Raw genomic sequence first — 25,737 nt, forward strand, 5'->3', positions numbered from 1 at the left:
ATAGATAGATAGATAGGCCACCAACGATGCTTAATTATCTGGGGGATGCCAATAAAGCAAATACCTCTAGTTCTGCAAGCCATATGTGTAGCAAAGGATGAGCACTCAGCACATGCTCAGAGGACCTGGTTTTGTTTCTTTGTTTTTTACCATTACACATTGATCGTGCGCCACCCAGGCCTTTTGATAGGGCTGTGACTGAGTGTGATTAGTAAAATATATAAGCAACAATCAACTTGTTCCAGGTCAGGTTTCATTTCCCTTGCAGATTTCCAGATCTTTAGCTTACAGTTGCTTTATAGCATAGATTAATATTATAATTTCACATCCTGTTGTTTACTTTTTACCATTTTTTAACAAGAGGGGATTAAAAGAATTGAAAGAATTGCTTGAATTTTATTTTATTTTAATGAAGAAAGCTTTTAGATCTTTTTACTGCCTGGAGCCCAATAGGATTGGGGTGGGGAATTTAAGTTTAAACAAATGAGGCTACTTTCCTACGGATACTTAAAGGTAAAGGTAAAGGGACCCCTGACCATTATGTCCTTTCGTGACCGACTCTGGGGTTGCGGCGCTCATCTCACTTTATTGGCCGAGGGAGCCAGTGTACAGCTTCCGGGTCATGTGGCCAGCATGACTAAGCCGCTTCTGGCGAACCAGAGCAGCGAATGGAAACGCCATTTACCTTCCTGCCGGAGCGGTACCTATTTATCTACTTGCACTTTGACGTGCTTTTGAACTGCTAGGTTGGCAGGAGCAGGGACCAAGCAACGGGAGCTCAACCCGTTGCAGGGATTCGAACTGCCGACCTTCTGATCGACAAGTCCTAGGCTCTGTGGTTTAACCCACAGCACCACCCGCGTCCCTCTACGGATACTTACATGGGAGTAAACCCCACCGAACAAAGTGACACTTACTTCTTGAGTGAACGTATGCACAAGGGCAGTCTTGCAAAAGTCCAGCTCAGGGGAACCTTTGGGCCTCCAGATGTTGCTGAACTACAACTCCCAACACCCCTAGTCATGGGCCATGCTTTCTCGGGCTGATGGGAGTTGTAGTCCCCCACACCTGAACTACCTAATACAGCATCCCATTTCCTTCAATGCTCAACCAGATGTTTCCTGAAAACTCATAATACAGACTTTTTTTTTTAATCCCCAGTCAATTCCAAGGTATATTGCCTTTGGCTTTGGAGGCTCTCTGTTGCTTTCATAGCGAAGAGCTGCTGGTTCCTGTCTGCCATAACCTCACCCCCCTTGAAAAGCTGTTCTGGCCACTAGCCATTCCTGCGTCTTGCGGTATTGAGGTCCGCCAGCTCATTATGTGTTGTGCGAAATAGAACTTCCTTTTGTCTGTCTAACCAGCTCTCACCCCATAGCAGCTGGACTCCATACCGGCAGATAAAGCAAACCCCCCCAACCCCCAAAAACCTATTTAGAATTTTTTGATGACAGTATCAAAAGGAGGCACAGGAACCAGATGTGTTCTGTTGAAACAAAGTGCTTTTATTTTTAAGGAGGCACAATGGCAGAACGACTGTGAATAATAATAATAATAATAATAATAATAATAATAATTACTAGTTGCTTCCCTCACAGGAAAGCGAACTCAAAGTAATTTACAGAAACAAACATAACAAATAAGAGCCCCCCACTCCACAAAAACCCATCTCAGCCCTTTTTCATGTTTGCTGCTTCCACCCCCCAAGGACACAATCCGAACCCCAGCCTAGAAGCTTGGCCTGAGATGAACAACAGAGCCAAGGCATTTGCTCCTTTTCTGATTCTTCAAAAGAATCAATCCAATCGCTAGGGAGACAGCGGGTGGGAATGACTCACACACTGCATAGCTATAGGACAGCCGCAGCAAGCAAAGGGAAGAAGCCCAGCAGGGCTATGAACTACCAGATTCTGCGTGCTGCTAGACCTCAGTGATAAAAGCGAACCATTTTAGTCCTTGGCCCCAAAAACGACTGGCGGATTCCATGTGTGAAGTTGTGAATCTTCGAAAAGCTGAGCTGCTCCACTGCGGGAAAGGAAGCATGGCTCATGAGGTATTTGTGTTTAGAATTGATGGCAGAGGTTAGAGAGAAGCAGGGTCACTTGGAAGGCTGTGTTCCTTAAGGCAACACAGAAGCACCCCTTCACTTTGATCACACAAAAGCCAGCTTTGCCAGTGCACAGCTCACTGTGGTCCTCAGCCTGCCTTTCCCTGGAAATCAGCACCTCATATGCATAGCAGGTGGGGATGCTGAGAACAGTTTCATTCAGCATCACCTCCCTTTGCTGAGCAGTCAGAAAGAGGGTTCCCTGGCTCCCACAGGGTCTGTATCTATAAGCAATATCTTACTGGAGAGTGGGATCGGTCTGGAATTGACCCACTGCATGCTGTTCAGTTTTCTCTTCCGGGCGATCAAGCTCTGGGTAAAAATCAGTTCTGCAGCTTTTCGGCAACACTGCACAGAACAGATTGGCATCTGCCTGTGACATCACAAACATTACTGAATTAAAAACGAAACGCCAATAAGGTAGCAAATAAACATTTAAATGAATATGCATAGATGAAATACATATATACCGTATTTTTCTGTGTATAAGACGCCCTCATGTATAAGACGACCCCTAATTTTTTTAACCCAAAATTATGAAATTTAATTGTTTAACTTTTTTTTTGGGGGGGTGAGGTCACTTCCGCCAATAGCTCACCTGCCTGCCTGCCCACCACTGCTGATCGCTTAACACAGCCATTGCCGATCGCACATGTCGCTGCAGCCGCCAATTGTCTGCCCGCTCGCTGCCACCAACAGCCCCTCCCCACTTGCCGCAGCCACCAATCACTCGCCAAATTGCCGCTGTCAATCTCCTGCTTGATGCCACCATTAATCACATGTCCTCCCTCTGCATTCACTATCCGTGTATAAGACGACACCCAATTTTTGCCTTTTTTTTTAGCAAAAAGCATCGTCTTATACACAGAAAAATACGGTCTATATTAAGGCACGCAGCTTATCCAAAATATGAGAGAGATGTGGGAGACGCAACCATGGAATCAGAGTTTGAATGGTGGTATTATATCTGCCACATGCATTGTGAAGGAACTGGGAAGGAAGCCAGGCTCCTAAGAACATCAGAAGATCCCTGTCGGAACAGGCCAAAGGTCCATGTAGCCCAGAAACTTCTTCTCACAGTGGCCAATCAGATGGCTCCAGGAAGCTCCCAGGCAGGGCATGAAGGCAGCAGCCCTGCTTGGCTGTTGCTCATAAGAACACCAGAAGATCCCTGTTGGAATAGACCAAAGGTCTATGTAGCCCAGCATCCTGTATCCTACAGCGGCCAATCAGGAGGCTCCAGGAAGCTCACAAGGCAAGGCATGAAGGCAGTCGCTCAACCCGGATGAATCTGCTGTGCAACGGCTTGTTTGTACCCACCCTGCGGCTCAACACTATCCCCTGGCGTTTGCCTTTTTCCAGGAGCCTCCAGCAGGAGTGGGGCACTAGGAAGTGCCCTGCTGAAGGTCTCCCAGCATCCGCTTGACTTCGTTCTCCACGCGGATGAACTTGGCCTTCTTCCAAGGATTGGCCGTCTCCCGGCGGCTGCACCGCAAGTCCTCCAGGAGCAGGCCGAGGTGCTGCCGCACCCGGTCGCGGTCCCAGACGGGCAAGTTCTTCTGTACTACGTTCAGGATGACGGCCCAGTAGTCGGAGACGTCGGCCCCCATCGTCAGGAAGATGAGCACCTTGATGCCGTCGCGTTCCTTGCGCAGCGCATGGAGGGCCTGCTTGCCTTCCTCGCTGATCTCGTTGAAGTACAAGCTAGAGGGAAGGAAAGGGGGAAAGCTGAAGAAGGCGGGAAAGGCCTCTGTGCCCAAGAAGAAACAGCCAATTGGAGGAGCCGCCATGTTGAGGCAGTAACCAATGCCGGCAGCAGAATGTGGTGCTAACAGGGTGGAGTTCTGGAATGGGCTGCACCATTTCAGCCCACAAGAGGTAGAGGGAGGGAGAGAGCCACGTTTCTGAACAACTATTTATGTTGAAACGTCCCTGCAAATAGAAAGCCAGCTCAGCAGGCAAAGGGCTATAACCTCTCACTTTGAGATATTAGCTTTCTATATGCAGGAAAATGGCAAAAAAATAAAAATAAACCAGACAAGTATCCAAAAGCAGTGCCCCCCTCACCTGCAGTCCAAAGTGGTGCAGTCTTTTCTCCCACCCACATGCATGGACCCAGACTTAGGCAGTTAGCTAGAACACAAATGTGCGTCAAAGCCTGACAAATTTGGGAAAGGAAATCCCCACCACCATTAAAAAAGCTACAGCCACTTATCCTGTCCCCCCCCCCCCAAAAAAATAAAAAGTTTGGGATTTTTAAAGTTGCAAATTCACGGCACATTTTATTGCAAATTTCTCCTAATATAAATGTTTGTATGCACCTTTGTCTAAAAGCACATCGTTGCAAAGCATTTTCCCCTAATATAAAGCATATCACCATGCTATGTTCATCAGTAGAAATGTTATTTTTAGGCAAACTTTACCCTACAATATTAATTTTTCTACACGCTGCTCTGCTAGACAGCCACACTGCAAAATTCAGAGAACTCTGGATTTCAAAGGAAGTTGGACAACATGACCCTTCCAACTCTACAATTCTATAAAGGATGTCTGCATTTCAGCTCATGTACTGCACCAGAAGGTGCAAATTCAGTAAGTTCACCTTTAAATGAGAACTGAATTGGATGCCTCCCCCATCCCTAGTAATGGATGATGGAACCTAAGATCTTTTGGCCAAGGCATTGGCTGAGCAGACTGTTCAAAGTACCGTATTTTTCGCCCTATAGGACGCACCGTCCCATAAGACGCACCTAGTTTTTTGGGGGGGAAATAAAGGGGAAAAAATTATTTCCCCCCAGGCGCGGGGCTGGGGCAGCCCGAGCTTCCCCCGACCCCAGCCCCCAAACAGGCAGCTCTCTGCAAGCCGTGGGAGCCCAGCGGTGGCTCCCGCTGCTTGAGGAGAGATCCGCGAAGCCTGGACGTGCTGAGATCAGCACGCGCAGGCTTCGGCATGCCGGCAACTCTCCCCAAGCAGCGGGAGCGTTCCCGCTGCTTGAGGAGAGATCCGAGAAGCCTGGACGTGCTGAGATCAGCGTGCGCAGGCTTTGGGATGCCGGCAACTCTCCCCAAGCAGCGGGAGGGTTCCCGCTGCTTGAGGAGAGATCCGCGAAGCCTGGACGCGCTGAGATCAGCGCGCGCAGGCTTCGGCATGGAGGCAACTCTCCCCAAGCAGCGGGAGCGTTCATGCTGCTTGCCGAGAGGTCCGCGAAGCCTGGAGAGCGAGAGGGGTCGGTGCGCACCTACCGCTCTAGCTCTCCAGGCTTCAGCGAAAGCCTGCATTCGCCCCATAAGACGCACCCACATTTCCCCTTCATTTTTGGAGGGGGAAAAGTGCGTCTTATAGGGCGAAAAATACGGTATGCCCCCTGCGGAAAATCATTAGCTACCCAGGAGCTTATTCCCTTGCCTCTGTGCCTGCGTACATAAGTATATTAAGCTAGGAAGTGGCAGAAAAGGATGCTGAGACTTACTGGACCGTTTCCAGAGTGGCGTGCCTCTTGGCCTCCTCCACCAGAGCGAGGGCAGTTGCGTCGGACACCGAATTGTAGGCAACGTCGAGTTCCTGCAGGTGCTGGTTTTGCGGCAAGTGCTGGGTGATCACCTCCACGCCCCGGTTCCCCAACGAGGTGTGCAGCAGCGACAGGTGGGTCAAAGAGGTGTTGCCAGCAAGGCCTTCAGCGAGGTACTGGGCACCCTGCTCTGTCAGGGGGTTGTCCGCCAGCCTGCAAGTGGCAAAAATGAAGAAGAGCAAACGGTGAAAGTTGGGTTAGCCAAGGTTGTGACCCTACAGATAGGGTCCACCAACAGTGTTCAGCTGTTTGAGGATGAATAATTGTCACATTTCCTACCCGCGGTCTAAAACAGTCATTTCCAAAGTGGGTTTTCCAGAAGTTTTATTTTTTGCCCTAATTTATTCATCATATATTTATCATGCAGGCTCTCTGGGCACCTTTGTGACTTTGAAAGGAGCACTCTGAGTATCTCAATTCAAGCACCTTTGGGACTGGAAATAGTTTCTTGTTAAGTTTCCTAAACCAACAGCAAAACATGCCCCAGTGGAAAGACAGCGGGAAGAGCTGCCCACAGAGGAAGAGCCTGCTGAAGCCACTGCCTCCCCCTACTCAACGATAGGGCCGGGGCCCTGTTCATGCAGGTTTGCAATGAAGTCTGACAGGTTTGCCATCCCTCTTGCTTGTAATGGGTGGGCATGCCTTGGAATACGGCCCAGGACTCGCTGAGTGGGAGACACGCAGGAATTCATTGGATGGGAAATCAAGGTTCCCTATAATCTGCTTCAAAGGGTAGATGCAAGGAGGTAGACAGTTTGACAAATCAATTCTGTGCTGCTGAAACTGTCAGAAAGCAGTAGTCAAAATAAAAAAATTCCTTCCAGTAGCACCTTAAAGACCAACTAAGTTAGTTCTTGGTATGAGCTTTCGTGTGCATGCACACTTCTTCAGATACTTCTTCAGCACACGAAAGCTCATACCAAGAACTAACTTAGTTGGTCTTTAAGGTGCTACTGGAAGGAATTTTTTTTATTTTGACTATGGCAGACCAAGAAAGCAGTAGTTTGAGATGAGACCGTTAGACCAAGCTAGGTCCGTTAAAGAGGTTAAGTCTGTGTTGCTCTGCACACTGAGTGGGAAGGCAATCCCAGCGAAAACTCAGTGGCATTTACTCTGAGTAAACGGGTGTAGGTGTTTCATCCTGGATTCCAAGAGACAAAGTTGACTAGACACTTGACTGCAGGAGAACCATATGGAGAACCTCTTGCCTATTCTTTAAAAGTTAACAAGAGCAGCTGGTTCAGAGCTGCGGTGAGGAGGTAGCAGAATCTGGCTGCTCTACTGATGTCCCACAATGCACTTTGACCCCATGACCACCTGGACACTGTGGGAAATTTATTTACTTATTTAATTTAATAAATTTTATTCGTGGCTTGATTGCGGGGGTCAAACTGAAAGGTGTAGAGGGGATGTTGACATCCAGAGTTGGCCTGTATCTATCTCAGCTCTACTCAAGAGTAGACTCATTGAAATTAATGCACCTCAGTCAGGCCCACGACAAGCACTGGAGACAACAAAACACTTTTTTAAAAAAAGGATATTATTTTATAGTGTGTTTTCTGCTGCTCTGGGTTTCCTTACTAAAGGTTGGATAGAATTAATCATCATCATCATCTGATTCTCCAGCTTTTATTTGGATGAGAATTCCTTTTGTTTTGCTCTACCAAACTGTTGGGGGGGGGGGTTGGGGTTGGGAGAGATTTAGGGACAGAGTGCACCCTCTCCTCTCTGTGGGACTTGCAGTCTCCCTGTTCACACTCACCTTAGGGTATTCACACCACATTTCTCGTGCAACAGCAGGTCCCTGATCTCCTTGCATGCTTCTGGCCCCAGGCTGTTGAGCTGCAAGCTGAGGGTAGACACAAACACAGAAAATCAGTTTGCTTTTTTCCTTCCTCTTTTCCCTTCCTAATCACAGTTTGCCACCCTCTGGTGAAAGGCAAGAATGCATATCCTCTGACATTTCTCCAATGAAAATAGGGACGTCTCATTCCACAATGATAATTTTACTATTTATACCCCACCCATCTTTCTGGGTTACCCCAGCCACTCTGGGCAGCTTCCAACATATATAAAAGCATAATCAAACATTCAACTTTTTAAAAAATATTCTGTATACAGGTTTGCCTCCAGACGGCTCAGGGGTCAGATAACTCCATACCATCCAACATTTCTACAATGAAAATAGGGACATCCTAAGGAAAAGTGTGACATTTTGAGATGAAATCAGAAACCGGGACGGCTTCTCTAAATCAGGGACATCCCTGGAAAATAGGGACATCTGGAGGGCTGTGATTCAAAGCTTGGGGGAAAATCCTTTTTGTGGGCTTCTCCCAGGTGGGCTAATGGAGGAGTAATGGGGCAGTCCATTCCTCCTCTGGCAGCCTGCATGAAATTCCATGCGTTTGCCTGCATGAAATTCCTGGTCGCCTGTGGTGACCTTGCAGTGGGAAGACACATTACAACGAACCTGACGTATTGTTAGGGCATGGGACTGTACCCAGCTAAGTCTTACTCAGAGCAGACCCGCTGAAAGCAAGGAGCCATGGCTATTTATTTCTTTAGGTCTACTCAGTGGGTGTTCTTCCTGGTGCCTGGTGGAATCTGGAGTGCAAAAGGGGTCCTCCATAGCCCAGAGGCAGAAAATCTGCCATCGCCAATTTCCAAGATGGCAAGAAGCAAGGGTTGGGAAACTGTTCTCTTTCTGACGAGCTTTTGCAAGTCAAAGATACTGGGCTGGACGGTACAAAGGAGCTTCCTATGTTTCTACAACCTGAGTTTGTCTTTGAGCAACAGCTTGGTCATGTGAGCTTGTGAACAAAGTGCTAAGTCACTCTGGAACATTCTGGGCGGTATCTAACTAACTCACTCCATCCATGCAAAGATTTATGCTTGAGCAACAAGTTTTTCCCCTCCCCCCTCCCCCCCACTCATGCCCTGCAAAATCAGTTCTAGGGGTCCCTCCAGCCCTTCAGAGCATATATAGGGGAGGATACAGGACATGTGTGGGGAGAGAAGGGCAAGTTCCATTGGGCAAACTTAAATCCTTGCCCTGACATAACAATTCTCCTTAGGGCAACATTGGAGAGAATACATAATCCAACCATCTCAGACCCTGTGATCAGAAGAGGGGGGCTTCTTTGGTTGTGCCAACACGGGGATGTGCCCAGTTGGTACTGACTCACAGCGGGGCCTTTTTAGTGGTGGTTCCCCGGTTGTGGAATGCCCTCCCTACTGGGACACACCTGCCTCCATCATTATTAACTTTCAGGAGGAATTTGAAAACATTCCTGCTTACCCAGGCATTTGGTTGGCTGAAGAATACTGTTCCTGGAATCTCAATATTATTAGATGGGAAGTGTGTTTCTAACTGTAATTGCTTTAATAATTATTTATTATTTATACCCTGCCCATCTGGCTGGGTTTCCCCAGCCACTCTGGGCGACTTCTAACAAAATATTAAAAACACGATAAAACATCAAACATTAAAAAGTTCCCTAAGCAGGGCTGCCTTCAGATGTCTTCTAAAAGATAATTGTTTATTTCCTTGACATCTGATGGGAGGGCATTTCGCAGGGCGGGTGCCACCCCCAAGAAGGCCATCTGCCTGGTTCCATGTAACCTCACTTCTCGCAGTGAGGGAACCACCAGAAGGCCCTCAGTGTCCAGGCTGCATGATGGGGGTGGAGACGCTCCTTCAGGTATACTTAGCCGAGGCTATTTAGGGCTTTAAAGGTCAGCAAAGTTTAGTATAGAAAGTTCTAAACTATTTTAGAAATGTTTTTGCTGTGCTTTTGTTTCTAAATTGTCTTTTTGGGTTCCTTGGGGAGGAAAGGCAGGATGTAAATTCAATAAACCAACCAACACTCACTGGAGTTTTTTGCACCGCAGCAAGACGGGGAAGAGAATCTTCAGGCTGTTGATGTCGAGGTGGCAAGAGGCCAAGTTCAGCTCCTCCACTTCATGACTGGTGGTGCCCACGACAGATGCCACGACGGAGCACTTGAGAGGGGTCATCTTGACAGAGGAGAGGTTGATGGTCCTCAAGGACTGGACGGCCTCAGCTGTGAAGCGTTCATTTTGGAACTCGTGCAGGAAGAAGAGGTAGTCCATGAGCTCGGACGGCGGCAAGCCCTTGCGGCTGTTGCGGATGACCGTCTTCTTCATGGCCTTGGCGATCTCAAAGGCTGCCAGGTTCTTGATGGAGCAGCCCAGCTGGTCCAGGATGGCCCGGTTGCGCCGTGACAGCAGCCCTCCCATGAAGATGGGGAAGAGCTCAAAGACCTCGTCATCCGAAGCCTCGTCTGGGTGGCGCATGGGACCTTCCACCCCGAGGATGCTGAAGTTGATCTGGTCCAACACGTCGTCGTTGAAGTAGTCCTCCTCCTTGAACATCTCCACTGCCATGGTGCGAGCAATGGTGTCGCGGTCCTTGCTGGTGAACCGGCCGAAGTAGCGGGGGAAGACCTTGATGAGGCTGAAGAGCACTGGCAGGACGCGCAGAGGCAAGACTTTGGAGACGATGCTGAGGACCACAGTCACATCTTCACTCACCTTGCCAATGATCTCAGAGACCTCCTTGCCCACCCGTTGCCCCAGGGTCTTCTTCTCGCCCAGGACCACGTAGAGGGCCGCCAGGTACTCCTGCATGGCAGGGATGGTGAAGACAAAGGTGTGCTCCTTGCCCGACTGCACGCTGGGCGTCAGGAAGAAGCTGAAGACGTCTCTGCGGAAAACATTCAGGAGGTTGAGCTCACTCTCTGTCTTCATCTCCAGCTCAAAGCAGCGGTGCAGGTCCTCTTCCGAGAAGGAGGTCTGCCGGGACATCACCCCCTTGTAGGCCAGCTTGCCCACTGTTTTGGACACGTATTTCATCATGGAGATGTCAGAGGGGTCCGTGCTGTCCAGCACCTCCCCGCTGAAGTTGAGCCGCAGGAAGCTGGTGTAGATCCCGGTGAGGGTTTGAGTGGGGGGCACTGACTTGGTGAAGTAAAGGAAGTGCAATGTGGTGCAAACCAGCCAGCAGTAGGATGGCAGGAAGCAGGCGGCCGCAATCTGGTTGTGCCGCTCCAAGTTCCTGGACAGCATCTCCACCAAGTTGTCCTGCTCGTTTGCCTCCTCCGCCGTTGGAGGGCCAGAGGCCCCGAGACACTCAGGCCTACGCAGGCGCAAATGGAAGTAGAGCTTCTGGAGGTTGATGTCGGAGAAGCCACAGACCTCGACGTAGCGGCCCACGAACTTGCTGGGGATGCGGCGCACCGCCGAGGGCCGTGTGGTGATGATGATGCTCGCCTGGAGAGACAGGAGACATGGCTTGGTCAATGAAATCCAAGGTCAGAAGACAAGACATAGAACCTAGGGAGCTACCTAATACCAAGGCAGAACACTCTTCCATCTAGCTCAGTATTGTTGACACTGACTGTCCGTTGAGAACGTAATGGTAGTTTTCTACCCCTGGGTTCTGAATCAGACCATTGATCTATCCAGCTCAGAATTGTCTATGCCAGAGAATGGGGAACCTCTGGCACTCCAGATGTGTAGGACTTCAACTTCCAGCTGCCTTGGCCACCAGCATGGTCAATGGTCAGGGATGAAGGGAGTTGGACAACATATGGAGGGCCACAGGCTCCTCAGCTGTATTCTAATTTAATGGACCACCATTAAATGGGTTTTTGTTTGCTGAAGACGACTGCATTCTGCTGCTGATTCTCTCTCTAAGCACCTACCATTTGTGGATCTCAAGGGAAAGAAGCGAGCGGTCTCACTCAGGGAGCCGCCCGTTCCTCCAGCATGAAAGATGGGAAGCTGAGCTCAATCCATCAGCTTTGCCGAAGGCATCAAACCCCATCGGATGCCTCCTGCCTCTGAACTGTGCCAGCCAGTCATTATAAGAACAATTGTTTAAGTAAGAATTGGTGCCTGAGTTCCGATTTCCCCCCTCTTCCCTCCCCCTTTTCCTTGTGTGCTGTGTATGTTTTAGACTGTAAGCTCACGGGCAGGGTCTGTCTTGTTTAATTGACACTCTGGGAAGTGTCTGGGTGAAACAATGGGTTCAAAGGCTCTAAATATATAAAGAACAATCTCCCCTGAACACAAACCTCTGGCATCATGTACTTCCTCAGCAGGTTGACCACAATGGCAGATGGAGGAATCGGCTCGTTGGGGTCGCAACAGAGTTCTGTGTGTGCCAGGCGGAAGTCTAGATTGAGGCGGTCCAGGCCATTGAGGATGAAGAGCACCTTGAGGTGGCTGGAACCCAACGTGGGCACCAGCTCCCGGAGATGAAGGTATTTCTTGGTGATCATGCGCCGCAAGGAGATGGGTGCGCTGCCCTGGGAAAGGTCCTCACAGGAGAATGGGATGAGCAGCTCAAAGCGCGGGAGGCGGCCGTGACACCAGTCCATCACCATCTTCTTGATAAGGGTGCTCTTCCCGGTGCCCACCGTGCCATAGAGGACCACGTTCTTCACCTGATTCCCGCAGGCGTCCACGTCAAAGAGGTTCTGGAGGCCAATGGTGTGGCTACGGGAGGCCTGCAGCTGGTTCTGGATGGTCATCTCAGGAGAAGGCTTCAGGATCTCCTCCAGGGAGCTCTCCCGAATCACGGGGTCCACGTGGGTTGTGTCTAGTGAGAACGACGGGCCAAACTGACGCTCCTCATTTGGCTGCTGGCGGAACCAGTCAGAGAGGTTTTTGCGGTGTTTCTGGATGGCTTCTGCGGAGGAGAAAAGTGAGAGTTAGGGCTCCTGGGTGACCTATTTATTACACATTGGTTCCGATTTGTTAGCACAACTCTTATAGAGAGGTTAGATTAGATCCAGGGTTTATCGAGCATTCATTTTGATTTGTTTGCAGAGAGGTTGCAAGTCAATGAACATTCCTTCTGCATTCATCCTGACTTGCTTGCGGGATGTTTACACATCCTCCCTGTTAGCCACACACAATGTATGGGTAAGCGCACAGTTTGTTCCTTTGCTGGAGCAAGCCACATTCCTATTTGCTCATGCAGGAAAAAGCAGTTTCCACTGTTCAAAGGGCTGTTTGAAAGCCGTTTCCCAAACAGCTCTGCACTGCTTTTTAAACCTCCAAATTTCAGGGGATTAAGAAGCAGCACAATGATGTTAGGGGAAAGACTTTCAATCAGCCCTTTGCTAACATTCCTCCACTGCTCTTTTCTGATTTTTGGAGGTTCAAAGAGCAGCACGTGGATGTCTGAAAGTCCTTTGTTGCCCCTTAACTTCAAAGAATCTGTAAACCAAAGGATCACCATGAGATGTTTACAAAAGGCTGTTTGAAAGCCCTGCGCTGTGCTTTGAAGTCCTGACAAGCGGGGCTTCAAAGCACAGCATCACCTGACGTCACTATGGCATCCCTAGTCGTTTGTCGGAACCAACCCGTCAGGGGTTGGAGAGATTAAGATCTGCCCCCGCCCCCAGCCAGAAAAGGCTCTCCAGCCCAGCTTTCAAGCATCCCTTCTTATTCATCAGAAATAGAAACCTGCTTTTAAAACTTAAAAATAACCAAAGCGAAGGTTCCCAAGCTGCTCATGTGTACACCTCAATATTAAATTGCACGTCTGAATGTAATTGCAGAATTGCATAAATCTCTTGTGCACGGCTAAAAAGAGAAAACCACGAAGGGTTTTCACCCAGGCCCCAATGGCAGTGGTAGGCATGTCCCACTCCACCCCCGCCAGGCAATCTAGTTGTGTTCCCTGGTCCAGATTAGTGATCAGCAACAGCATCGCTCCTTGGAAACATAAAGTAGTGGATTTACCAGAGGTGGGCACATTCTTCAGTGCTGGCTGGCTTGGTCTGGGGGAGGTTGGCTGAGATGGGAACCCCTGGGTTCCTCCCACATGACAGACAAAGTCCCTGTAAGAGAGAGAGGAAAGAAAATGTGAGGTATTTTTTTTTTAGTGTTTATATTATTAACTTGTAAGATATGGATTTGTTTTTTGTTGTAGTTGCTTTTTTAGTTTTTCGAATGTTGGTTTTTGTGTGTTGTGTATTGTTATTTTTCGATATTTTTCGTGTTGTTGTGTGGAAAATACTAATAAAATTTATTTAATACAAATAAATAAATAAATAAATAAATCCTTAAATTATTTAACTGATTATTATCAATAAAAAGTTTGTGAATGTTTATTCAAAAAAAAAGAAAAAAAGAAGAAAAAGAAAATGTGAGGTATTTGGGACACAGGTGGCTAAGGAAAAGAGAACCCCTATAAGGCTGGCAGCTCTGTTTTTTGCAAATACAAATGCATTCCAGAGCTTGAAAACAAACAAACAAAAATGTATTCAGTTGTTTCCAGAAAGAACAGATTGTGGGCAGCTTCCTATGTCTGGATAGAGAGACAGACAGGCAGGCAGACAGACTCTCTGTCTAAATTTCAACATCAATTTATGGCTAGCAAAGTAGCAAGAGATGATAAAAGTAAATATGGAGGAAGACAGATAGTCATACCTTGGAAGTCAAACAGAATCTGTTCTGGAAGTCCGTTTGACTTCCAAAATATTCGGAAACAAAAGCACAGCTTCTAATTGGCTGCAGGAAGCACCTGCAGCCAATCAGAAGCCCCACTGGACATTCAGCTTCTGAAAGAACGTTCGAAAACTGGAACACATAGTTCTGGTTTTTGATCGTTCAGGAGCCGGAACGCTCGACTCCCAATGCGTTCGGGAGCCGAGGTATGACTGTATAAAAGTAATAGAACACTTTTGAATGTTCAAAAAGGCTTCCCTTGCATTGTCTCAGTGGTTCCCAATTGGTGGTCCGTGGACTCCAGGGGGTCCACATAACCCATCCCTTATCCGTGTCTTGAACAAGATTCTAGCACCCCAAACTGAACATTTCTTGGGCACCGTGCTCTCAGAAAGGTCACATCACTGGGACATGTTGGAGGGTATGGTGACACCATTCACATAACAAAAACTACCAAAAGTAGGGGGTTCGTGGGTTGGCTTTTGAAAAACAGGGCGTCCACAGTACTTTGCTAATTGGGAACCACTTCTTTATCTAATCAAGGAAAGGGTGGCTAACCAGATGTTGTTGGACTCTAACTCTAATCAGCCCCAGCAGCCAGATTGGCCAGTGGTCAAGGACCCTGGGCATTGTAGTCCAACGAAAGAGAGCTCCTTTGAACAGCAGGCTAGCTCTCTCTAACCTCTGTCCAGAAAAGCGAGAGGCATTCTCAGAGATCAAGGACGCCTTCCAGCCAGTCAAAAACACTTATATGCGTAGCAGGGCATATAAGGGGCCTGGCCTGATTAAAGTTCCAATGGCCAGATAGAGAAGGCTGGAGGGCTGCATTTGGACCCTGGGCCTGTGGTTCTCAACTCATGTTCTAGGTTGCCAAGAGTTTAGTACCCCAGCAGGGCATCCTTACCTGACAGGAGATGCTGATCTTAAGAAGAACAAGGTCCGGTCCACATGCAGGATCCTCTTGAGGACCAGTCGGTTCCCAGCGCCTTCAAGGAGAGATTCCAGGACAAAGTTATTACAGTACTGGTTTATGTTATATTATTGACACATTATTACTTATTATTTACCTATTATAAACGTAACTTGAGAAACAAAGCCACAGAACCATGCGTAAGGTAGCTGGATCCAGACTAAATCAGCTGAACTTAGTTCTCTTAGCTGAAATGAGCGGGTTGTTGATTTCAATGGGACCCAAGTTCAGTCCCATCTTATGTGTAAAATCAAAAGCATGTTTCTAGTCCGTAGGAATATGGAAGGAGGAAGGTCTCTGCCCCAAGGAGCATGCACTTGGGCTTAATTTCAGTGGCAGATGAGGTTGAAGGGGACATGTCAAGGGCTTCACAGTTGGGTTTTAAGGGAAGCCTTAAAGGAAAAGTAGGGAGAGGGAAGGCTGAAGTTTAGTTTCTCTGTTTTTAACTTTTGAAGTCTTAAATTCAGTTCTCTATATTTCCATATCAGTTTGCATTTTTTTTTAAAAAAAGTTGGCATGAAAATTCATCAGCATTAGTGTAAATTTTTCTCCTAATATGCATATTTTAATGCAATATTACCTAATACATTAATTATTTTTTACAGTTATGCATCGCTTTTTAAACCTAAGTGTCTCAAAGCATCTTACAGAATAAAAATAGGAAAACAAAAAATGTTAAAACCAAATATAAAAACAGCAGTAAAAGAAGACTCCAAAGTGCAGATCTATCTATCTGTCTGTCTGTCTGTCTGTCTATCATATATCTAATCTATCTATCACAAAAAGAAATCCTGCCCAACCCACTTAAAAGGATGAGTGGAATATAAAGATCACAAACATAACCAGCTACCCTCCAAATTAAGGTTCAAAGGAGAGAGCAAATGATTTTTAAAAAAATGTCTGGCAACTAAAACCAGACAACAATGGTGCCAGGTGCGTTTCTCTGAGGAAAGCATTCTGCAAAAGGGGAGCCATCACCTCTGCACCCCCTAGGCATTGAGAAAGGGAGTTTTTAAGGATAAGGCGCAGGAAGGAAAGACACCCTGCCCAGAGAACAAACATGCTCAGAGGCACTCTTGCTACTTCGGCCATTTCCAAACTCTGAAAGCAGGGCCCTGGAGACAGAACTCTGCCTTACCTAGCGCCGAGTCCAGGTGCATCGCGGAAGCTACAACGCCTCTGCTGGCCTTCTGCTTGGCCTCTATTTGCTTCAGCCTGCTCCAGCTGCTCCCCGCCTGGGACGGCCATCTCCTGAACGGCATGGTGGCGGAAGGAACCTGCCTTTCAACTGGAAGACACACGTAAAAAGGTCAGAAAGCAGAGCTGGAATTTCCATCACCGCCCTGCTCCCCAGAATCTGATAATCAAGATCTGCCAAAATCTCGTCACTGAGGAAGACATAGCTTGGAGGCCAGGGGCCTCCTGGGCAAGCCTGCCTCTGTCACTATATCTATTGTATACTATATATTTTTTCTCACACTTCTTTCAGATAATTCCCTTCCTCAAAACAGCTCACATCAATACTGTAGGGTCACTTCCAGACAAGCTGTTTAATGACTATTTAGCATGATTTGATTGCAGTGAGAGCTATTCTTTAACGAGCATTCATCTTGATTTGATTACGGGGAGATTAGACAGCGTTGCATCAAACAAGCATTATCTCCCAGAGCAAATTACCTGTCACTTTCCTTACAGCAAACAATCTGACCTTTGGGGGATGGGAAGGGGAGCACGCTTGCTGCACAATAGTGCAAATTCAACATTAACTGAGCAACTTGAATTTGCCGATTCAGAGTCTACTGCAGATTGGGAAAGGTGGGGTGATTAGCAGGGGAGATAATGGCAGGTAGAACCAGAGGTCTCACAGACGGTTCTGATTTTATTATTTATTAAATTTATATACCACCCTTCATCTGAGGATTACAGTTTCCTCCCCATCCTCCTTGGTAGACCTGGGTTTCACATGCACACATTCTAGGAGTCTTACAAATTAGGAACTCCAGACAGCAGCAATAGCAGGTTTTATCTAGAAACTTGCACTCACACAGATCTTAGAATGGGGAGACTGTTTACGGCACACACAGAAAGAATCAAAAGAATCAAATATACACATTTAACCCTTCAGTGGGGAATAGCTCAGCAAATAGTACATTTCTATTATGGGGAACGACTCAAGAGAATGGTTTGGGAGAATTAGCTAATTCTAACCACAGGGACATAGGAAGTTGCCTTGTACCAAATCAAACAACCGAGCTATTATATGCCAGAGGTCCCCAAACTGTGGTCCACAGCAAGCCTGCATTAAATACTCGTGTTTGTTTCTAATTGTAATTTTATTGCTTCTTTTATATTGCAGTTCACTGCAGGGCTGGGCAATATCTGGTTTTCAACATCATGATATAATCACCTGCTAAACATCGCAATATACTGATATACCACAAAGTCTCAAATAAGAATGGAGCTATGTAGAGGCATTGGCTGGCTCTGGTTTTTCCTGCACTGTGATTTTTGCCGGTGCCTGCTCTTGTGGTTCTCTGCTCCCTGCATGAGGCAGGAGAGAGCTGAGCCAGCAAAATTATCAGGGGCTGCAGGAGTCGAGAGAAACATTGGCTGGCCTCACGGTTTTCCCCACATTGTGATTTTTTTGCATAGCACACACACAATTTGTGATATATTGCCAGGTCAAATATTATGAAACCGATATCATGATATGGACTGCAAACTGGTTTTGGGTGATAGAGCGATATATCACCCAGCCGTGATTCATTGTATTACAAATAGAATTCTAATTAGAGATTGCACCGCATCCCGCACAGCACATTACAATTGCTACAACAGGTAGAAAAGATCATTAAGTGGTCTGCCGGGACCATCAGCTATTTTCAAGTGGTCGGGGGGTGGGGGCAAAGTTGGTCTACACTGACTGATAGGGACTCGCTAAGATTTTTAGTCAGGTAAGTCTCTCCTCCAGCCCTACCTGGTGATGTTGCCAGGGACTGAATGTGGGACGTTCTGTATGCAAGGCAGATGACCTGCCCCATAGCCCTTCCCTGACTACACATGCCCAAGAAGGAGCAAGAGGTGATGCAAGAGGGTGGCTTCCAAAAGACACATGCTCACTACTGGTAGGAAGCCAAAAACAGATCTAAACACACAGTCACACATTCTCAGAGACAGGAAAGAAGGAGCAAGTTTGGAGGCTACCATTTGTTGTGAAAACAGAAAACAGGGGAGGAAGCCAACGGTACCTTTTCAGTCCCTGTGGACAATCGCAAAGAAGGAGTCCTGGAGCTTGTCGAAAGTCCTAAGTAAGGCTGGAAACAGCAAGGACTTCTGCTTCACCAAGTAGAGACCCAGGGAAGCAGGAGACTGGAGGCAGTGGAAGAAAAGCAGGGGCGAGAACGCGGCACTAGGCACCGGGGTTTCGTCCAGGGCAAAGCAATTCAGCAAGAAGGACTTCAGGCAGGTAGTGGAGCCCAGCAGAAAAGGAGCCAAGAGTTGATTCAGGAGCCTGGTTTTTATACTCTGGGGGACAAAAGCTTCAAAGCGAATTCCAAAATTGATTGGATCAGTGACGTGTTGCTCCTGGCCAATCCCTTTGGTTCATGGCAAGGTGGGGTGGGTCCCCGCCCTAATAGGATTATCTTTAGTTATCTTTCCTTGGCATAGTCACACCTTGGCTAGTATGATTGAATTTTAGACTGGGTGGGCTTAGAAGTGCACCTTGTGAGGATGGCTAATTCGGTTGCACTGCCCAAGGTGCTAATGGCTGTGCAGGGAACAACATCACCCAGTTTAGATTATTTTCAAATTTCATTTTAGCAAATTCCCACCTCCCATTCCATGCTTCCTTCAACTCCTCTCTTCCATTTTCTTTAACCTTACAAGAATCCATGCAACTGTTTCTTCTCCGCAGCCCTCTGAACACAAGCCCCCAAAATGGTTCATTATACTTTTCCACTACAAAGTAAGGAAAAATATAACTTTAAAGAAAAACAGACAAGACATTTAGTCCCAGTAACCTTACGTGCGCTTTCTTGACAGCAAGTCCCACTAAAATGAACTTTTCAGGAAACATGCATCAGACCAAGCTACATATTGTCATTCTGGGAGACCCCCAATTTGATGAGCTTCACCTGTTGACTTCCGCCTGCTGCCTACATGTATGTAAAAGTTGCATGTAGCCGTAGTACACAAGGGGCAACACTAGATGTGTAAATAAGGCAGGGAGAAGAAAGAGAGAAAGGCCTTTGGAAGGAAGGGGGAAACAGAGGAGAGGAGAGGACCTGGAAAGAAGGTGAATAGAAGAGGGGGTCCTTCTTGTAAAATTCACACATGCACCTTGGGGGCGAATTAGCAGGTCTTTCTCGCTTCATTCCCTGTCATCTCCAGTGGCTGCACATCATCACACTGCCAGCCTGTTTGTGGCTCTGCTGTGTGCCTTTCTGCTGTCACTGACAGCCAGCTGAAAAAATAATCTGCTTTCCTCCTCTTCCTCCTCCCTCTCCCCTTAAAGCAGCAGGCCTCACTAAAGGACATCACCAAGCTGGCAAAGATGGACACATTTATAGCTGGCTTTGCCGCAGTGGCCTGGAACTTGCCTGGAACGGAAGGGCTCTTAGCAATTCCTGGTGCAGAGGCCAGCTCAGAACATTGTGCCGTTAGAAAGTGGGGAAAAACACAAAATGAAATTTGAGCTCTGAGGCCAGGCAGCTTAAACGTTGCTCTCAGAATTCACGGTGCAAATCATTCGCAAATAAGCAAAAGAGGGAGAGAGAAGGCATGGATTTTCTCCGAGCAAATGCATGCAAAAATAGGCTCAATTTTGCAGAACCTGCTACATCCTCATGTGCGTCCAGGGGTTTGCAACTGATCAGGAATAAATCAGCCTTGCCTTCTCTTGAGCTTTTAACGGTAGCTTTTATGTGCAGAAATCGATAGGCAGAAAAAATACAATTGCTGTACAACCACCTCCTGCTAAAGGGAAAACGCCAGTGGACATCTGAGAAGCTAAAACAAAAGCACATGCTGGCAGCCCTGTGGCTATAGCTTAGCTCAGGGGTCAGCAACCTTTTCAGCCATGGACCGGTCCACCGTCCCTCAGACCATGTGGTGAGCCGGACTGTATTTTTTTGGGGGGAGGGAATGAACGAATTCCTATGCCCCACAAATAACCCAGAGATGCATTTTAAATAAAAGGACACATTCTACTTATGTAAAAACACGCTGATTCCCGGACCGTCTACGGCCTGGATTGAGAAGGCGATTGCGCTGCATCTAGCCCCTGGGCTTCATGTTGCCTACCCCTGGCTTAACTGGTAACAGAATCCTAGAGACTGCAAGGCTCAGCCACTGCATCTTAAGTCAAGCTACAGAGTCTGGAATCTTGGCTAAAGTTATGCAGCTGAATCCATCATGGCAGGCATCAAAGAGTTAAGTTGAGAGGCTTTAAAGCATCAGAGAGTGTGCCTGTTCATACCTGTCATTACCTATAAATCCAGGCCTATCTCTAAGGAATTGTATCTGCTGCTGTTCTTTGGTTACCTTGAGATGTGTGTGTTTTCACACCAACAAGCCTTGCTGAGCAAGACAAGGCAAACAGCAAGGGGAGAGGGACAAGTAAGCTGTTGTTCCTCAGCCCAGCTGAACAACACACAAGCAAATTGGGATAAATGTTCATTGTTGCACAGCCCCTCTGCAAACAAATCAGGATGGATGTGCAATAAAGACCACTGCACATACTTTGTTCAAACAAATGCTGAATGCTGAATAAATGGGTTATCTGGAGGAGCCTCTCATTTTTAATGCTGGGGTATATTGCTACTGCTTCATTTAATCTTTGACTTTCCTTTTTTTTGTTCCAATAAATTTGTTTTATTGTAGATTTGCTTTACTACACGTGTTTGAAAAGCGGGATATACAAAGCTTTAACATGAAATTAATCTAAAGCTATTGGTTCATTTCTAAAGGAGAGATACTGGGGTTCAGACTTCTGAGAGCTACATTCTTGGCTTAGGTTTTGTTTCTGATGCATGAAGAGGAAAATCAACTCTGTACATGCTCAGGAGCCTTCGGGTATCCTGAACTCTGATCAAACATTTGTTGCAGATATATAGATATAGCTATTTTATTGTATTGTGAGAACTTTAATAAAAAATTCTGGAACTCTGATCAAACACTTGAACTCTGTCATGCTGGATTGAGTCCCAGCTCAGATTCAGCCCAGCTTCCAGCCTTCCCCACCCACCTCAAAGTCAGCAGAGAGATTGACCAAAGAGTGATACATCTGAATGGCAATTAAAAGCAAAACACTGATGCAACACATTTGTAACTCACTCTCCTCGAAATTTCAGTTAGGTAGAACATTTGTGTTCTTTTAAATTTTTAAAGTTCAGAACCTTTCTGTGCAATTTGTAATCGGTTAACAGTGGAAACAGTTTAATGTGTATCACAAAATGGGGCCGGTGATCCTTAATAACTTGGGATTGCTCTATAGCCTTGGAAATGAATGAACTCTGGCCATTCAAAGCTAGCACAAACAAGAAGTTATAGCAACACTTTGGCAAGACTCTGGGGGTTCCCCTCTCTCCATGGGGCTGTCACCCACCCCTGCATTTCCCCATAACGATAATGGCCTGAAGAACTTGGGTGCTCAGAGAATATAGCCAAGGTGTTTGAGCCAGTGGCGTAGCGCGGGTTGTCAGCACCCGGGGCAAGGCAAGTAATTTGCGCCCCCTAACCCGTGGATTTGCGCCCCCTAACCCGTGGATTTGCGCCCCCTAACCCTAACCCCCAGATGTTGCGCCCGGTGAGGCCGCCCCCCCTGCACCCCCCACACTACGCCACTGGTTTGAGCTGATCTTAAATATCGCAATAGGGAGGGATTTGTTAAATCTCCAGGAATATAGAGAGTAGGAATATAGGGAGCTAACATTTTAGCTACCTTGCACTTTCCTCTACTCTTGGGAGAAAAAAACCTGACAGGATTATACCATATACATTTTTTTGTTTTGATGTCTGTGGGCGTTTCCAGGCTCTTGCTATCTTTTGACGAAATTCAATTACATACCGGCAAATTCAGCTTGCACAATTCAAGATAATTTGGTGCTTTTGTGCAACAAACCTGCCCCCCCCCACGCTCCAGACTTTTTGCAATAAGAAGAGTGACAGAGAAAGGCAAAGGAAAATGTGGGACAACATTTGCTCGAAGCAACATCATATAACCTCCCAGGAAGCATAGGAGCCACCTCTTTGGGGCCGAGGGCCCTTTGCTTCCCCCTAAAATATTTGAGGGGGCCTGCCCCCCATAGTTGATGGGCATTGCTGTTAAAATTGTGTGTATGCTCCATGTCTTATGATCATTTATGTGGGGCAGGGCTTACCCCCCAATATTTTGTTTAAGTTGGCACCTCTGCCAGGAAACAAATCAAAATGAATAGTGAACGAACAGCTGACACCTAAAACTTTGTGAAGCAGATGATGGATTTTTCGGAGCTAGACGACCTGACCGGAAGAGTCCGTGACCAGAAGGAGGAGTATCAAGAGGAATGGAAGAAATTCAAAGATTATTTAGTTAAATATGTTAAGATAACTTAAACTGAATTACTTGTATGTACCAAATTGGCTTAGGATTTAAACATGTGACATTGTAGAATACCATGAACTAAAGTTTAAATGAAAAGAAAGAAAGATGTTAATTGGACTAAGTAAATTTTGTGTGAAACTAGTTTTGGAAAACTGCTACAATATGAAAACTCAGCTACGGGGATTCGAGGAAGTCACTTAACAATGTTAACAAAAGTGGAATGTTTACAGTTAGGATATATGTTTGTTTGCTTGCTTGCTTTTTGATGTTTTCTTTTTATGTTGGTTGATATATTTGCTTTAAATTTGGAAAACCAATAATTTTTTTTGGAAAAAAACCACAAAGAAACTTTGTGAAGCAAATCGGAACGCATGCTCAATAAACAGATTGTCTGGAAGACACCTGCCGTGATCGCCCCCCCTGAGCGCCTACCAAGGAAAAATCGAAGGGAATCGGGGCAGCTGGGATAACTTTACTGCTTCCCTTACCAACCCTCCCTTGCCACCAGAGTCCTCCGAGAGAGAAGAGCAGGAAAGCGGCTCAGAGTTGGCCCTGCGCTGACGTGAACCCTCCGTCCACCCGCGAAATTTTACCTCCGGCGAAGGATCTTCCGAGCGGACGGCCGATGCAGCCGTGTCCTTTGTCCCATCGGGGTCTTTCTGTCGCCTGCCGTGTGTCTGTCTGTGTTGATCTGCTTTTTCAATAGGCCTCTGGGAGGATCGCGTTGCATTCAGAACAAGCTTCTCTTCGCCTCTCCGGCGGCTTATTTTTGTCTCTGTGAAGGCTCCTGCCCTCTTGTCAGTTTATTTGCAGCCGTAACTTCCTGCAAAGAAAGCCCTTCCCACTTGGCCTTACAAACCGCCTCTGTCGCAGCTGGCAGAGCTTCCAGAAGGGGGGAAAAAACACAAAACCAGGGAGGGGAAGATTGAGCAGAGAAGGCGAGCAAGATAGGAGCTGGATTGCCACAGAGTGCATTTGTGTACGTTTTCTGGCACAGGCAGAACGGCTTGCTTCCTGCCCCACTGGATTTGCTTCAGATGCAGCCGCCTCTGTGCAGAATTGCGTAAACGTGGAGATATCCCCTCCTGTGACTCTGCATCCCCTTTGCTGGAAACAAGCACCTGTGGGATTTCTGCCTGTCCCAAACCTTCTCCAGATGTGCAAGACATGCTGCTGGGGTCTGGGAAGCCATTGGCAACCCTCTTCTTATTTCCTGGGTGTTACATGAAGGTTCAGCTGCAAAACCTGTTTGCAAAGAACCCTGGAATGTGAGAAGCAATGCTAAACAAGAGTGGCCCTCTGAGCATAGCTGTCAACTTTCAGATTTGAAAATGAGGGATCAGCAGCCTCACCTATCCCTGGGACAGACTACGGGGTATCTAACAATCTGGGATAGTAGCGGGAAACGGCGCTGGAATAAGGGAATTTCCCACAAAAAGGGGAAGGTTGACAGCTATGCCTGTGAGCATGGGCAGAGTGCTTTCTGCCCTGAATATGGAGGTTCTGTTCTTCACGCTAATACTAAATGGCTGTTGCTCAGTCTGAGTAGCCACCTCTGTTTAGCACAGAAGAGTAAAGGCCTTGGGAAAATGGAAAGAACGACACGGCAGATTTTAATTTCAGTTGCATTTGTGGGGGGAATGGTGATTGAAATAGGAACATACAAAACTACCTTCTCCCCAGCCAGATCCTAATAATAATAATAATAATAATAATAATAATAATAATAATAATAATTTATTTATAGCCCCCCCCCATCTGGCTGGATTTCCCCAGCCACACTGGGTGGCTTCCAACAGAACACTAAAATGCAATAACCTATTAAACATTAAAAGCTTCCCTAAACATGGCTGCCTTCAGATGTCTTCTAAAAGTTTGGTAGTTATTTTTCTCTTTGACATCTGGTGGGAGGGCATTCCACAGGGCGGGTGCCACTACCGAGAAGGCCCTCTGCCTGGTTCCCTGTAACTTGGCTTCTCGCAGCGAGGGAACCGGCAGAAGGCCCTTGGCGCTGGACCTCAGTGTCCGGGCTGAACGATGGGGGTGGAGATGCTCCTGCAGGTGTAATGGACCGAGGCCGTTTAGGGCTTTAAAGGTTAGCACCAACACTTTGAATTGTGCTTGGAAACGTACTGGGAGCCAGTGTAGGTCTTTCAAGACCAGTGTTATGTGGTCTTGGCGGCCACTCCCAGTCACCAGTCTAGCTGCCGCATTCTGGATTAGTTGTAGTTTCCAGGTCACCTTCAAAGGTAGCCCCACATAGAGCGCGTTGCAGTAGTCCAAGCGTGAGATAACTAGAGCATGCACCACTCCGGCGAGACAGTGTGTGGGCAGGTAGGGTCTAAGCCTGCGTACCAGATGGAGCTGATAAACAGCTGCCCTGGACACAGAACTGACCTGCGCCTCCATGGACAGCTGTGAGTCCAGAATGACTTGGGTCCATCTAGCTCAGTATTGTCCACACTGACTGGCAGCAGCTCTCCAGGGCTGCAACCAGGGAAATCTCTCCCAGCCCTATCTGGAGATGTCGGAGATCAAGTCTGGGCCCTTCTGCATGCAAGGCAGATATTCAATCCACTGAGCTACATCTCTTCCTAACAAATCAGAATGTCAGGTCCTCGTGTCACGGGAAGCTGAGCAGAATAGTTGCTTCCTGGCATGTTTTAACCAACCGCACAAAAAGGAAGTGCAAGGAGAATGTGGCACTGCGCTGCCCGATCAGGAACCCTTGCCTACTGCGATGTGCAAATGTCACCAGCCTAATCGGCAGCGTTTACCCCTTGATGTGGCTCAGCACATCGGTTTCAGCTCAGCATCCCTCACCACCTACCCATGTGCCTGGCCAGAATTTGCAACACTGGTTTAAGCTGCAGCACCACTCCCTGTGAAACCAGAAATGATGGTGTTCCAGCCCTTCTGGTTTGGCCTCTTAGTCAAGCCGCCTTCATCAGCAGCTAAGGGTGGTGTTGGCTGCTGGCAGGAAGGGAGTCATTCCAGGTGCTCAGGCTGCCTCCCGAATCCG

At 47.3% G+C, this 25,737-nt stretch overlaps 1 protein-coding gene across 1 annotated transcript; it reads right to left on the reverse strand.

Moving 5' to 3' along the window:
* Nucleotides 1–1,484: 1,484 nt before the first annotated feature.
* Nucleotides 1,485–23,960, reverse strand: NLRX1 (NLR family member X1). The gene is made up of 9 exons (XM_082200941.1): nucleotides 23,309–23,960; nucleotides 16,269–16,418; nucleotides 15,065–15,146; nucleotides 13,453–13,550; nucleotides 11,775–12,391; nucleotides 9,548–10,968; nucleotides 7,439–7,525; nucleotides 5,578–5,829; nucleotides 1,485–3,811 (listed from the first exon to the last, which is right to left on the reverse strand). The coding sequence occupies exons 2-9, from the start codon at nucleotides 16,390–16,392 to the stop codon at nucleotides 3,493–3,495; spliced, it is 3,000 nt and encodes a 999-aa protein (XP_082057067.1). The 5' UTR covers nucleotides 16,393–16,418; nucleotides 23,309–23,960; the 3' UTR covers nucleotides 1,485–3,492.
* Between the last annotated feature and the right edge of the window lie 1,777 nt (nucleotides 23,961–25,737).

The sequence above is a fragment of the Podarcis vaucheri genome (assembly GCF_965113315.1).
Source record: "Podarcis vaucheri genome assembly, chromosome: 15".
Lineage (NCBI taxonomy): Eukaryota > Metazoa > Chordata > Lepidosauria > Squamata > Lacertidae > Podarcis > Podarcis vaucheri.

Bases quoted from the DNA above. Each gene is read 5' to 3' on its own strand.
- NLRX1 (XM_082200941.1), bottom strand. From the start codon at position 16,392: ATGCCGTTCAGGAGATGGCCGTCCCAGGCGGGGAGCAGCTGGAGCAGG. The intron at 15,147-16,268 runs GTAAGGCAGAGT...CTCTCCTTGAAG, and splicing joins GCACCTGGACTCGGCGCTAG to GCGCTGGGAACCGACTGGTC. The intron at 12,392-13,452 runs GTAAATCCACTA...TCTCCTCCGCAG, and splicing joins GAAGAATGTGCCCACCTCTG to AAGCCATCCAGAAACACCGC.